Source organism: Martes martes (assembly GCF_963455335.1).
Source record: "Martes martes genome assembly, chromosome: 2".
Classification (NCBI taxonomy): domain Eukaryota; kingdom Metazoa; phylum Chordata; class Mammalia; order Carnivora; family Mustelidae; genus Martes; species Martes martes.
Genome location: NC_137889.1, coordinates 26,971,584 through 26,986,244, shown reverse-complemented (window position 1 = coordinate 26,986,244; position 14,661 = coordinate 26,971,584). Strand labels below are relative to the sequence as shown.

Below are 14,661 nucleotides of genomic sequence, written 5' to 3'. Positions count from 1 at the left end.
ATTATTTATAAAAATAGCATAAATACTGGGATGCCTGGGTGGCCCAGTTGGTTAAGCATCTGCTTTTGGCTCAGGTCATGACCCCAGGGTCCTGGGATCGAGTCCTGCATTGGGCTCTCTGCTCAGCAGGCTGTCTGCTTCTCCCTCTGCCTGCAGTTCCCCCTGCTGGTGCTCTCTCATTCTAACAAATAAATAAATAAAATCTTAAAAGAAATTTAAAAAAAAAAAACAAAAAACCATACATATTGTCTTTGAGCCGTTCTTCTGGTTTGGAAGGTTTTCCAGCACACGCAGCCATTCTCCCACACACTGCTCTAACTTCATCGCGTGGCTGCTAATCATTATCACCATCAAAGTGTCCCCCACCAGGACAAGCACCCCATACCTCTTCTCCAGCCACCCACTTCCCCATCTTCAAAACCAGCCCAGTAACCTGTTCAGGAGGCCTCATCCTCCTAACTACACTCACCCCATCAGTCTGTTTCTCACCTCCTCCGGAGGTGTCCATCTGAGCTCAGGGCCACACTACCCCGGACCCCACAGGTTCCCCTTTGCCATTTCACTCACTCATGCAGATGAACTTTCAAAGCATCTCTTAACGTGCTGTATACAGAAGAGAGGCTCCGGAAGGACTCCAGGGAAAAACAAATGACTTGAATGACAATGAATTTAGGCTTTTTCTAGTCTGTTGCACATTCTGATACATCACCAGGGTCCTAAACTGATGTTTACCACTAAGGAGCAAGTAGATTCATTTTATTCCACCAAGTGTATTTATCCTGGATCAACCTACCAAAACCCTGATTATCTTATGCAGTGAACAGAGCAAATGTAGCCTGTGCAAATGGAAGGGGCGGAGGCCTCTCTCCCATAAATGATTCTGAGTGGTCTGCACTGTGTGTAGACGTCCCTCAACAGGCGTGCAAAAGCTCATCACTAATCACAAGACGGAAGGACCTGGAAGCCAGTTTTCCCCACGATCCCAGAGGTGAGAGCCTCACTGCTGCCCAGATCTCTGGATTTCCAGCCCAGTGATTTTCTCACTCAGCCATTAATTATTAAGGAACATGATTTAGGGTCTCCAGGTGGTGTTATGGTCGGTAAATCATGGGAACTTCATTCTACTAGACTCTTTCATCAGCTTCCACAATCTGGCCTCCAATAATACCGATCTACCCATTAAAAACAGGTCTGCTCTGAACGTTTTGAGCAAGATGTATACTTTGAAGCATTGCAGTTTGGGCCCTAAGGATCAGGCTCAAAGCTTCTGCTGAGTTGGGAGAACAGAGTCATCTGGAGACAGGCCTTGTAAAGTTTTATTTAACCTTTAGTAATGTCTGAGCTAAAATACACTTATTTCCTGATCTTTAGAGACTTAACTCAACTTGTGAAATGGTTAGACTCCTTTACTAACCATACAGTTTGTAATATACTTCACAACAAAAACATCCTTGTGTTCTAACTACAGTTATTCCCCACTATTATCTATCTTCAACTCATAAAGAAGTCAAGTCTCCTTGTAACCCTGACTTTGTCCTGCCGTGCCGACAGCGGGATGCACAGCTTCCCACCCACGGGCTCTGGAGCAAGCCGTGGACTCCTGGAAGGGGTCTATTCTCCCTGAAGATCAAGAAGTCTCTGCAGACAGCCCGCCTAAGAGCTGTCAGGAATGAGAGCCGTAAGAGGAAGCCGCAATGCCACATTAATCCCATTTCCGCGAGACACACCCGCAGAGCAGTGGGGTGGTCATTTCAGAGGCCCAGAGAGAAGCAAGGTTTCGAGGCTGCCCCACGGCAGCTCTAACCGACACCAGTTCTTTCAGTGTCTTTCTTCCTTCTCCTTAATTACACGCTGTGCCCAGACCAGAGTCCTGGCTCAGAGATTCACAAAGACATTACTGCTCGTTTGTTTGCCTGTCTCTGCCCAGAGGACTCACCCTAATCTAAGAGAGAGAGAAAGAAGAAAAGAGGAAAGCATTTTAAAGTTGAATTCATCGAACAACTGTAAAATCAGGGGTAGTTCTATTCCTGAATCATCGCCTCAAGGGTTTAACTTCTAGATTTCTTGTCTCCCAGTTTGACTCCAAAGTCCTGTGAAATTTTTATAAACTTACCTTTCTTCTTTGATGCTTCATAGTGCCTTCTAATTTTTTGGCTTCATTTTCTTTCATTTTACTTCACCAAAATGAAGCTGAACTTGGTTACCACTTGTGCGGTAAAAACCAGTATGCAACTAGGCCGCTTCAACAAGCCTCTGGTGAATCATTTACAGATGTCAATTCCAGTCTCCACGTCCCTGTATAATCTCTGAATTCCAGCCCTTCTTCCCGGGCTCAGGCTCCTGCACCCTCCTCCCAGCGCTTCCAAACAACTCTCAGATCCCCCTTCTCTCTTCTGTAATTAAATTCGTAGACGGCTCAATTATTCTTTTTAATTTATTTTTCCGTCTTCATTCTGTTCCATCATGGTAAGTGTACTCTTTAATCCCTGTCACCTGCTTCACACATTCCCCACCCCCCCCACCCTCACCTCCCCTCTAGGAACCATCAGTTTGTTCTCTATAATTAAAAGTCTGTTTCTTGGTTTATCTCTCTCTCGCTCTTTTATTTCTTCTTTGCTCATTTATTTTTTTCCCTTTAAGTTCCTCATACGAGATAGTACAGTATTTGTCTTTATCTGTCAGACTTACTATATATACTCTCTAGCTCCATCCATGTTGTTGCATATGGCAAGATTTTTTTTTTAATAGTTGAATAATATTCCTGTGTGTGTGTGTATACACATCACTTCTTCATCCGCTTGCCTATGGATGAACAACTGAGTGGATTCTGTTGTTCGGCTATTGTAAATAATGCTGCTGTAAACATCGGGATGCAGGTTTCCCTCTGAATTAGTGTTTTTGTATTTTTTGGATAATACCCAGTAGTGCAATTGCTGGATCATAGGGCAGTTCTATTTTTTTAACTTTTATTTTTAAAGATTTTATTTTCTGAGAGAGAAAAAGAGCACACAAGCAGGTGTGTGTGTGGGGGGGGAGCAGGTAGAGGGTGAGGCAGGCTCCCTGCTGAGCAAGGAAGCCTGAGCAACACTGATCCCAGGACTATGGAATCATGACCTGAGTGGAAGGCAGATGCCCAACTGACGGAGCCATCCAGGTGTCCCTGTTTTTTTGTTTTTGTTTTTTAACTTTTTGAGGAACCTCCATACTGTTTTCTAGAGTGGGTGCACACTTTGCATTCCCACCAACAGTGCGGGAGGCTTTCTTTTTCTCCACATCCCCACCAACACCTGTTGTTTCCTGTTTAGCCAATCTGACAGGTGTGAGGTGAGGTCTCATTGTAGTTTTGAACTGTATCTACCTCATGAGGAGTGAGGTTGACCATCTATCTTTTCATGGGTCTGTTGGCCATCTGGATGTCTTCTTTGGAGAAATGTCTGTTCATGTCTTCTGCTCATTTTTAAACTGTATTACTTGTTTTGGGAATTTTGGATACTAGCCCTTTATCAGATATGTCATTCGTAGAGATCTGCTCCTATTCTGTAGGTTGCCTTTTCGTTTGGTTTCCTTTGCTGTGCAAATGCTTTCTATTTGATGCAGTCCCAACAGATTAGTTTTGCTTTTATTTCCCTTGCCTCGGGAGACATATCTAGAAAAAAGTTGCTATGGCCAATGTCAAAGAGGATACTGCCTGTGTTCTCCTCTAGGACTTTTATGGTTTCAGGTCTCACATTTAGGTCTTTCATCCATTTTGAATTTATTTTTGTCTGTGCTGTAAGCAAGTGGTCCAGTTTCATTCTTCTGTGTGTGGCTGTCCAGATTCCCAACCCCATTTTTTGAACAGACTGTCTTTTCTCCACTGGGTGTTCTTTTCTGCTTTGTCAAAGATTAATTGATCATACAGTTGTGGGTTTATCTCTAGGTTTTCTATTCTGCTCCACTGATGCATGTGTCTGTTTTTGTGCCAGTACCATACTGTTTTGATGACTACAGCTTTGTAATAGAACTGAAGTCTGGAATTGTGATGCCTCCAGCTTTCCTTTTCTTTTTCAAGATTGCTTTTCCTATTTGGGGTCATCTGTTTCCATATAAATTTTAGGATAGTTTGTACTACTTCTATGATAAATGCTGTTGGTATTTTGAAAGGGACTGCATTAAATGTGCAGACTGGTTTGGGTAATATAGACATTTTAACAATATTTGTTCTTCCCATTCATGATCATAGAATATCTTTCCATTTCTTTGTGTCGTCTTCAATTTCTTTCATTAGTTTTTTATAGTTTTCAGAGTATAGGTCTTTTACCTCTTTGATTAGATTTATCCCTAGGTATCCTATTATTTTGAGTGCCATTGTAAACAGGATTGTTTTCTTATTTTTTTTTCTTTCTGCTGCTTCCTTATTGGTGTATAGAAATGCAACAGATTCTGTACACTGATTTTGTACCTTGTGACTTTGCTAAATTCATTTACTAGTTCTAGCAGTTTTCTGGGGGAATCTTTAGGTTTTTCCATATATGTCATCAACAAATAACGAGAGTTTTACTTTTTTGTACCAATCTGGATGCCTTGTATTATCCCTTTTGTTATCTGATTGCTGTGGCTAGGACTTCCAGTACTATGTTGAATAGACATGGTGAAAGTGGACATCCCTGTCTTGTTCCTGACCTTAGTAGGGGAAAAGCTCTTACTTTTTCACCATTAAAAATGATATAAGCTTTCATATAAGGCCTTTATTATGTTGAGGGATGTTCCCTCAAAACTTTGGTTGTTTTTTTTTTTTTAACTTTGCAGGTTTTTTAATTATGAACGGATATTGTACTTTGTCAGCTCAATCATTCTTAAATCATTTTTTATAACTTTTTAGAAAGAGTGTGCATGCATGCATAGTGGGGAAGGGCAGAAAGAGAATCTCAAGCAGACTCCATGCAAAAGTAAATCTCATACATTCAAGATAAATCTTGTACTTAAGTTTACTTTCAACAGTCAGGACAGACTCTACGAATGACAAGAGGTTTAAAAAAAATCAACATTTTAACTTTTTTTTTTTTAAGAGAAAAAACATACACACTGATTTCTACCTGGTATCTTTTTACAGTAGCTTTGGTACAGAGATACTAACCTCAAGCTTCTTTCTACCTCAAGAATTGCTTTGAGTTTGACAAAGAACATTACAAAGAAAAGGTGGGGGGGGGGGCGGGGGGCAGCAAAGACTGGTAAGGAAGTAGAGAATACCTCCTTAATTCTGATTTTTGTATATTAGTTCCTTAATGTATGAAACAGACATCCCAGTAACTAAACAGGCCAACTCCCCTAGAATTAGGAAAAAGACAGAATTAGCGAAGACATGACCGGGGAATGTATGTGCATCTCAGTCAATCTCCCTCTTCAGAATTTTCTGTTAACCAGATTCTACTGAAAAGTACCGCATCACTGAAACATCCCTATGTTCATAGGCCAGTGATCTATCTGATAAGTTTTCTTTCCTACAAATAAACTGTCCTCTCAATGTCACATGGCGATTCTGCCTTAACTGTGATCAAGAAATCAAAGAGTATGATACAAATGGTAGCTACATGGAAGCCGTGTGTGGGGAGCGGGGTGGTGAGAGAGAGAGAGAAATGAAGTAAGATCGGAGGAAAAAAATCAGAGGTGCTGTCAAATGTAAAAGAACAAAGATTAAAAGTTGATAAGGATTTTGGAAGAGGATTTTGCAGTCAAGGAACTTATAAGCACTTATAAGCAGGGGGTCAGACCCTGGGGAAACAAGGAAAACTTGATGTGTCAGTTCAAGAAAGTAACTGTTCCCAATGTGAAAACTGTTTAATCTTGATCCCCTCCAGGCCACAGAGTCACAGCACTGCTTTATGAAAAAATGCTAAAACCACACAGAAAAATACTATGAATTGTGAAATAAATGCCTTTGATAATTCTTCATAAAAAGCAGACTTCAGAAAACTGGAATACTTAGCAGCAGTAAAATTTGCAGGGAGTTTAAGACAGATCACTAATTTAGGAGCTATTATTGAAATACTGTATTTGTTTTTTTCACCTTAAGTGAAATTCTACTAATGAGCAAAGCCATCAAGTAAGCTCTATAAAGACAACTTCAAAGGGGGTAAAGAAAAACATTTGGACTTAATTCTCATCTGGAAATAAAGCCTTGTTCTGAATAACTCAAGAGGGAAATGATTTATCAAAATAAAGAAAAGTGGTAAATTTAGAAAATTCTTAACCTCCCCGTATCAAGAAGAGTAAGCATGAACATTTCACACAATACCATTGCCACATACCTGTTTTAGGATGTATTGAAAAAAATCCTTGTGGATTTCCACTCGTAATTTTGTACATCAGCTTGTCATTAGAGCTAGAATCTGGATCAAATGCCTCTATTTGGACCACAGATACATCCTTGGGAGAATTTTCTATTACTTCTGGATAATAAACAGGCTCTGACGTCTGTGGTGCGTTGTCATTGACATCCTCAACCTCTATGTAGATCTCGATGAACGATGAGAGAGGCACGACACCCCGATCCGCTGCATAGACAGTGAGCCAGTAGTGGGAGGTGGACTCCCGGTCCAGTCGCTCTGAAGTCTCTATGACACCTGTGAAGAAAGAAGATGACATGTCAACAACAATGGACCCAGGGTCAACCCAAATAACAACTTTCATTTCTCAAGGGCTTATGTGTCACTTACAGCTGAGAGACCTTGGACAAGTTGCCTAACATCTCTGTGCCTCTGTTTCTTCCTATAAGATGGAACGTACGTTCACAGGTTGATTAAACGAGCGAACAGACACATTAACAATCAGAAGAGCGCTCAGCACATAGTATCGGCTGTAAAAGTGTTCGTCGTTATTAGCGTTAGGGGTCAGGCGCTATGCAGAACACTCTACAAAGAATGTGTCATTTAAGTCTCAAAACAAAGCAGTCAGATGGACACTAAGAGATCAGCTAATGGCCCGATACTCTGTGCCTCTGAAGATGAAATGTATGACCACTTGAGATTTGTAGGTTTTCCTGGAGGTCCATCAGGGACCTCTAAATCAAAAAGCCGTGGCCCCGATTAGAGTCCCCACGGCCTAGCAGCCCCTGCTTTCCACATTGCACTCCCATGACCGCTGCTAGAGTTTAGATACAGAGGCTGCAGCAATACTGCTCCACACACGGCAGTCTGGTATACACACCCTGCAGAGCACGGCACCTCAAAGTCCAGAATAAAGGTTTGCTCAAGTCTCTTGTGCACAGAATGAAACCCTTTAATCCCCTTAGGCTAATGGCAAGACAACCAGTGTGCTAAATAAAGTCTCCCAGGACAAAGTAAGATCCCCAAGGGCAGAGGCCACATCCTTCTTGAGTACCAGGATAGCACCTGACCCAGGGCCAATAATATTAAATGAACAAATATGAACAGATGCCTTAACTCAAGTTGGTACAGAAAGTCCCTCCACTGGGACCCAAACTACAACACATTTCCTACTAAGTTAACCAGTAAAAGGTGAATTACGGGATTACGAAGAAGTGGGTTAACGTGTCTATCATGTTCTGGCCCAGCCACTAAAACCAGTCAAAACCTTACTTCATCCCAGGATTAACCACTTCTCAGGGTGATGATAAAATGAAAATATCCATTACTCTTAGGCAAATCCCACCTTTTTATTCAATAGTGTGATCCTGTCCTTTGGCTTTCCCAAAATATGTCCCTGTATTTTTTTCCTTGTGCATTAATCATTCTGAATGAATGTTACTTTTGGGGTTTCAACACTATGGTCCAGGTTGGACTTTGGAAATCCCACAACTCTAGCATTACAGGTTTCCCACTTAATGCAAAATAGTACAGGAAAAAGAACAAACGTCAATTTAATCTGCACTGACAAATGAAACAGTATTTATCTCAACCAAACATAAATCTGTATTTGTTACTTTTTGATCACTGCATAAATGTAAATCTTTGCTTATGTGAAGTAATTAACATCTCAAAAACTCATTTGTTTTGAATGTCATATCATTATATCGAACACTTCCCAAAGGTTTATAAGTTATAAATACCAAACTTAACTAAATATTAAAACATGAAATAAATGATCATGAAATGAGTACTGCTATTCAGAAAGCATACTTAGTTACAACTGTTTCATTAAGTCTTAGCAAATGCTCAAAATGGATCTGTAATATTCCTAGAAATTATGAACAAAGCCTCACAACTCTTAAATAAAAAGGAGCTAACTGGTTTCCCCGTGCAACAGAGGTAATGGCCAGAAAAGCTCAACATGTTTTCCTTTTTGTCTGTTCCAAACATAGTCTATGCATACCCAATCTGTTCACTAAATTAGTAAAGTTCTACTTGTCTTTAGCCTGAAAGAAGAGCGTCCTTAGTGACCAAGGAAAAATAATCTCCAGTTTCTCCTTTCATCGGCCCCATCAGTGGATACACAGAAGTCAGGGAATAACAGAACGCTCTCTCTACTAGGATTGCGTATTAATAAATGAGTGTGCATATGTTCCTCTGTGTTCTGCCATTAAAATGGAACATAATTCATTTGACAGGAGAAGTGTTAGCGAATCTCAGGAAGACAGCTACATGGTGCCTGTATTCACTTCTTTCTGGTTCTAATACTCAAATCATTCATGCTGCTACTGACTTTTAAAAATTGTGTCTCTCTAAATGCGATCTGTAGGCATTTAATGACAATGATAATTACAGAAACAAGTCTGCTCAGTGCTTACTATATGCCAGGCCCTATGATAATGGTCCCACACATACCACCTTATTTAGCCGTTATAGCCAACCTGACTACACATGTGGCCTTATTATGCCCACACCATAGATGAAAACCTCAGATTAAGAAATGAGGACCTTTCCCAGAGTCATAATAAATGTCAGAGCCAGAGTTCAAACTCCACGAATCTCTAACGTTAGTGCCATCAGTCTGTGGTAGTTTGACAAAGTGTAGTAAACAAAATTTAATGTGAAAACTCTAAAAAGACAAAAGTGAAACCTCTTATTCATTTTTTTACACACACATCAGGATTCAGAAGAACTCTTTTAAATGTCCATTCGCATATAATAGCTTTCTCCAGTTTCGAGGTAGAAGGAAAAAACAGAAAAAATATATTTGCATTTTATAAATAAGTATATAATATAAAATGCAAATACAACGTTTAAATCACAGACAAAAGTAGGTATTTCTTTTCCATCAGGTTCTGCTTCGGGTCTAGTCTGTGAGCACCCAGACTGTAGTGTTCCAAGATGCCTTCTGCTGGGAGCTACCCTTCTCTCCCCTCTTGCCTGGCAACTAGAGGACCAATGATCCCCTTCTTTGCATGACCTCCTAGCCACCATTAGGAGGGGAAGTTTCCAAGTCTCAGGTAACTTCCAGGTATTACTAAACATTAAAAGTTGGAGAGAAGGGGGCCTAGGTGGCTCAGTCAGTGAAGCATCTGCCTTCCCCTCAGGTCATGATCCCGGGGTCCTGGGATCGAGCCCTGCACCAGGCTCCCTGCTCAGCTGGGAGCCTGTTTCTCCCTCTCCCTCTCCTACTTCCCCCTGCTTGTGCTCACTCACTGTCAAATAAACAAATGGAATATTTTCAAAAAGAAAGAAAAGAAACAGCCCTGGTCAAGGGTTTCGAGGTAGAAGTGGGATCTGAGATGATCCGACTGCAGAACTCAGGGTCTTCACCGCAGGCTATACTGTCATGATCAGGCCCAGTGTCACGGTCACAACCCCACAGCACCAAGGACACTGGTGGCCACCAGGAGAGGCTACAAGTTTTCAATTGCTTAAGTAAGGGTCCTCCCCACACTTAAAGGATATTCAAAGAGAGAAGATTCAAGGACTCCACTTGGTCAACAGACTTTCAGGGGCAGTGCCTAAGTACTATTCTAACCGCTGATTCGAATTCTAAGCACTATTTTAAAAAGCAGAAAGTAGGTGGGAAAAGACTACATGTGTGCAAAGCTATTTTATGTTCTGCCTTCATCCGTCTGCTCAGTCGCGAGATGCATCCACGGAAGTCTCCCAGGCAGGAACTTGTGGAGCAGGCATAAAGCACCGCAATGAGTTCCACCGGGAACCTAGGAAGAACGGACCACACTGGTCGAGGACCGGCTAGAAGCCATCTATATAATGCAGCAAGAAAGACGGAGCAGCAGATCTAGCCTTGGCGACCTCAAAAATCAACAATGGTAGACCAGCAACCCCTCAGCAATCCAAGAGTGCAACTCCCTTGTTTTTACAGAAAGGTGGAAGGATTTGCCACGTGCAGGAAGCTGAGCAGGTAAAGAGTTTAGAATCCAGAATGAGGCACCACCTCGGTCAGTGGCTCGTCAGAACTGATCATTCTTTACAGGGGTCCTGGCCTCTGAGATGATGACCCTCAGACCCACTGTCAGGAAGTCTGACCACAAGCAGGGTCCACTCTCCCAGTCACTGTGTCCACCGTCCTACCCATGCTCCCAGTCCTTCCGGGAACACAATCATTATGGACACACGGATGTCTTCTGCAACCTTCACTCATTCACAAAAGAGAAATCTTCAAAATTCCACACGGGGACTTCTAGTTAGTTCCTTTGACACTGGTAAGCAGCAACTAAGGTTCCCAGCCAGCCGAGGAAATGAATCTACGGTTTATTCTCAAAAACACCTCACTCCTCCTTCTCCCATGACCCAGCTTCCCATAACCACTTCCAATAACCAGCTTCCAATAACCACTGATTCCGCACTACATTACAAATTCCCTTTTCCTGAAACAATTCGCTAAGGAATCATCAACAATTACAAATATTCAAACTCCAGTGTTTAAGGTAGTTCTCATTAACATACCACAATACTACCGTACTTTTGGGCACATACAGACACCGGCACACAAACTCTTCCCTGTGGTCTTCCTCGTGTCTTCACACTTCTTCCCTTCTTTCTGCCATCTCTCCTCCTATTTTTTGATTCCGCTTTCAATTCCTGAGAGAGCAACAATGGCATGCAACTAGATGTAAACCCAGGCTGTTAGAGTGAGAGATGGGAGCCCAGACCTTCCCCAGCAGTCCCTCCAGCCAGAGGAGGAGTGACCAGTGCTCCAAGAGAAAGTAACAGTGAGAAAGGCAACATGAGAACGACACCTTTCTACTAATCATGAGGTTCTGGTACACGAGCAGTAGGTGAAGTAGGGGTACTGCTTTGGGATTCTGGGATGTATATTTTGAGCATGGAGACAAGTTTAGACAAGCCTGTTATATGCAACACTCAGCAATGTTACAAGGAATCATTCCTTTGCTTTAATGAAACATGACAGAGGCAATAAATGACTTGGCTTCCAACCTCAAGAGTACAATGAAGACATTTTCAAGAAAGGTTGTTAATAAGCTGAAAAATTAGAAAGAAGCCGGAAATCTGGAGCTATTGAAGTAAAAATATTTATCATTCCAAACATACTCTCCAGGATTTCAAAGCCACCACCAGATGTCACTATGGAAACTGACTTTAAATGTGCATACAGTGGAACAGCTAGACTGAAAGGGGAAATAAATACAAGGTAATTGTTCAAAGAGCTTGACCAGTGTGGCTGAAAATGGAGCTCACAGCAAAAGGTCTTTCTGGAAGATCCATGCCTGACCATAAATAATAATTAGACACTGATGCTGTCTTTCCATAGCCTGATCATTCCAAGGTCACAGGGTACAGTATCAGTTGCTCAAGTAAATGACCCAAAAGTAGAGAAAGGTTTCCAAGAATAAGTAATTCCTACTATCCACCACTGATGGCTAATGATGTTAACCCAAATATCGTCCTTGAATAGCAAAGGCCAGCATGTCCTCCACCTGACACAGGTGGATCAGAATGCTTTCGATACAGTCATTTTTAAGGCAAAAGTAAAATTATATGTAGCCATTATATTGCCAAAAGCATTTTAACTAACTCAAATATCCATGGCCACAGAACATCTTTCTTTCTGGAATTTTCCTATTTTCTTTGTTCAACAGGTCTTGGCCCCTCATCAAGCCCCAGTGCCAGAGGTTTCAACAAAACCTTGCTGCTATTTCAGATTCTTCAGCAACTCCAGCTCAAAAATACTTATCAGCAGTGGCCTGGCAACATAAATTTGCAAACTTTACTCTCCTTTCTGGTAATCATGCCACATGCATTTATTTATTTATTTATTTATTTATTTATTAAGCTTTTCTGGAACCAAACTTAGGACCGCCTCTTTAGTCAATCACAAGAAAAACTTAAACATGAAAAATAACTTTGTATAATATTTTTCCTACAGGGAACAAACAACTGAATACTCCTTCCTCTAATTCTGTAGTCTAATACACAGAATAACTCTTCTGGAGTTAAATGTTTTCCCAAATATAAAAACAATACTTAATCTAAAAAATTTTTTTTCAACAATATACACTTTAAAAGAACAGATACCTTCTACACACTGGAGATGCAGTATCTGTCTGTAATTAATCCATAAATAGTTACCCAATTTTTTCCTGCTAATTAGGGAAAAAAACAGAAGTCCCACAGTTGTCACATTCAATATTAATGTGCTATGAAATCAATTTTAAAAAGTAGACTATAAGCTCCCTCTTAAAATGCAAACCCTCAAGGGCAGACATGTTTTGTTTAGGGCATGGTAACTGTGGGAGCTTGTTAAGCATGTGTTGTTGATAAAAGGATGTCCATCACCAACCAGGTAATTCTAAGAAACAGTCACAGCCAAGAAGGAGTCTAGGAGGTAGGACTCAATGTAATGGAGCAGGCTGCATAAGATCCTGGACCAGAAAAAGAACATTAGGAAAAAGCTAAGGAAATCTGAATGAACTATGGGCTCAATGAAGTACTGATAAGAATATATCAATGTGTGTTCATTAATTATAACAAACAGACATACTAATGTATGATGTTACTAGGGTGAACTGTATGTGACATAGGGGCACTATAGGAACCCTGTACTCTGTACTATCCATTCAATTTTCCTGTAAACCTATTTGTTTCCTTCTTTAAGTGATAAAATTGTTCTGAATTTGTTTTTATCTGATTTTCATTAAGTACTAAATTTTATATACGTAAAATTATACATAAACTGTATTTTACAATTTGTAAATTTAAATTTTTATATATATATATAAGATATATATATATGTAAATCAATTTTTTTTTTAAAGTAAGCTCTACACCCAACATGGGGCCTGAACTCACAACCCCGAGATTAAGAGTTACAAGCTCTACTCCATGCTTTTGGTAATAAAAAGAAAGGTCAAAATAAGTAAGATGAATCAACTACACAGCACCCCTCATGGGCCAAGCAAACTGCTGGGCAGTATATGGGCACACTACTCAGTTCAACAGATAGCTCTTTGCCCTCTTACAGCTAAAGACCGAGTAAGTCATGTTGTAAACTTCTTTCTCCAGTTTAACTAAAGACATGGTACTGATTATTACCATGACCTGATCTTTCAAAACCAATGACTTGCTGTGTCATTTGATGGGAAGCCGCTCGTAAGTGGAAACACAGCAAGTTCCACGAAATGTTACTGATGCTGCTGATACTGTTATTACCAAAAATACATATCTAGAGCTCATGATATGCCAAATACTAAACACTTCTCATATAGGAATTAATTTAATCTTTCCAGCAACTCTAAGAAGTGAGGTAATATGACCAACCATATTTCACAAGGGAGGAAACAGTGTCAACAACTTGCCCAAAGTCACCGTTTGTTCATGATGAACTGGGATTCAATCCCAAAGATGGGCTTCAGAGAATCACGCTATAGCACCTCCCAGTCTCCGGCTGTGTCCTCTAATTAGAGAGAAGCATGAAAGCAACTGAACACAGCCTGCAGTTTCCAGAGAAAAACTCCTGGCTACAGTGGAATGTAAAAAATGTAATGACCAGATGGAAAAAATTGTTTTTGCTGTCTTCATGGCATTTGGGGATCTAGGTAAAGTATCTGACGCTACAGAAACCTTGTTGTTCTGTACTATTAAGATATTAAGCACATTTTATAGTTTCAGGAGAAAAAGGAAACCATTTTAATACATAATAGTATATATATGGATAAAGCTTTAAAAAAAAAAAAAAAGATATGTATGGGGTTCCTTGGGTGCCTCAGCCGGTTAAGCGTCTGCTTTCAGCTCAGGTCATGATCCGGGAGTCCTGGGATTAAGGCCCATATCAGGTTCCCTGCTCAGCCGAGAGCCTGCTTCTCCCTCTCACCACTGCTTGTGCTTACTCTCTCTCAAATAAAATCTTAAAAAAAAAAAAAAAAAAAGTTGTATATATTCATTACATAGAAAAATGTCAGTAATATACAAGTTAAGAAAACAAATGAAAAACCTTTATAAAAGTATATAAAGTATTACTTTGGTTTTGTTTAGTTCTGTTCTAAGAATAAAAACCACACAAACACATAATTACATGTGCGGGGGTGAGGGGAGGCATACAAATAAATAAGATGATGGAGGGACAATTAAGAAAATCAACCCGCGAACCAATTTTTTTAATCTTTAAATTTCTTTAACAATGAATTTTAAGCCCTATTTAAAATGCACATGATAAAAAAACAAACCGTTAAGTACCAGCAGTCCTTTAAAAGTTTTGCTAGTATAACTTTCACATTTTATTTTCCCTTTCTATTTTTAGATATACACTTTCTTTCCAAGTATTTAT

The 14,661-nt window shown here is 40.3% G+C and overlaps 1 protein-coding gene across 1 annotated transcript in view; it reads right to left on the bottom strand.

Moving 5' to 3' along the window:
* The window catches only part of FAT1 (FAT atypical cadherin 1), a gene marked incomplete at its 5' end in the record, with an annotated part of 117,040 nt that overhangs the window by 70,337 nt on the left and 32,042 nt on the right, over positions 1-14,661 (bottom strand). The window contains one exon of the mRNA XM_080795075.1: positions 6,288-6,602. Coding sequence (XP_080651201.1) covers positions 6,288-6,602 — 315 coding nt within the window. The remainder of the gene's footprint in view (positions 1-6,287; positions 6,603-14,661) is intronic.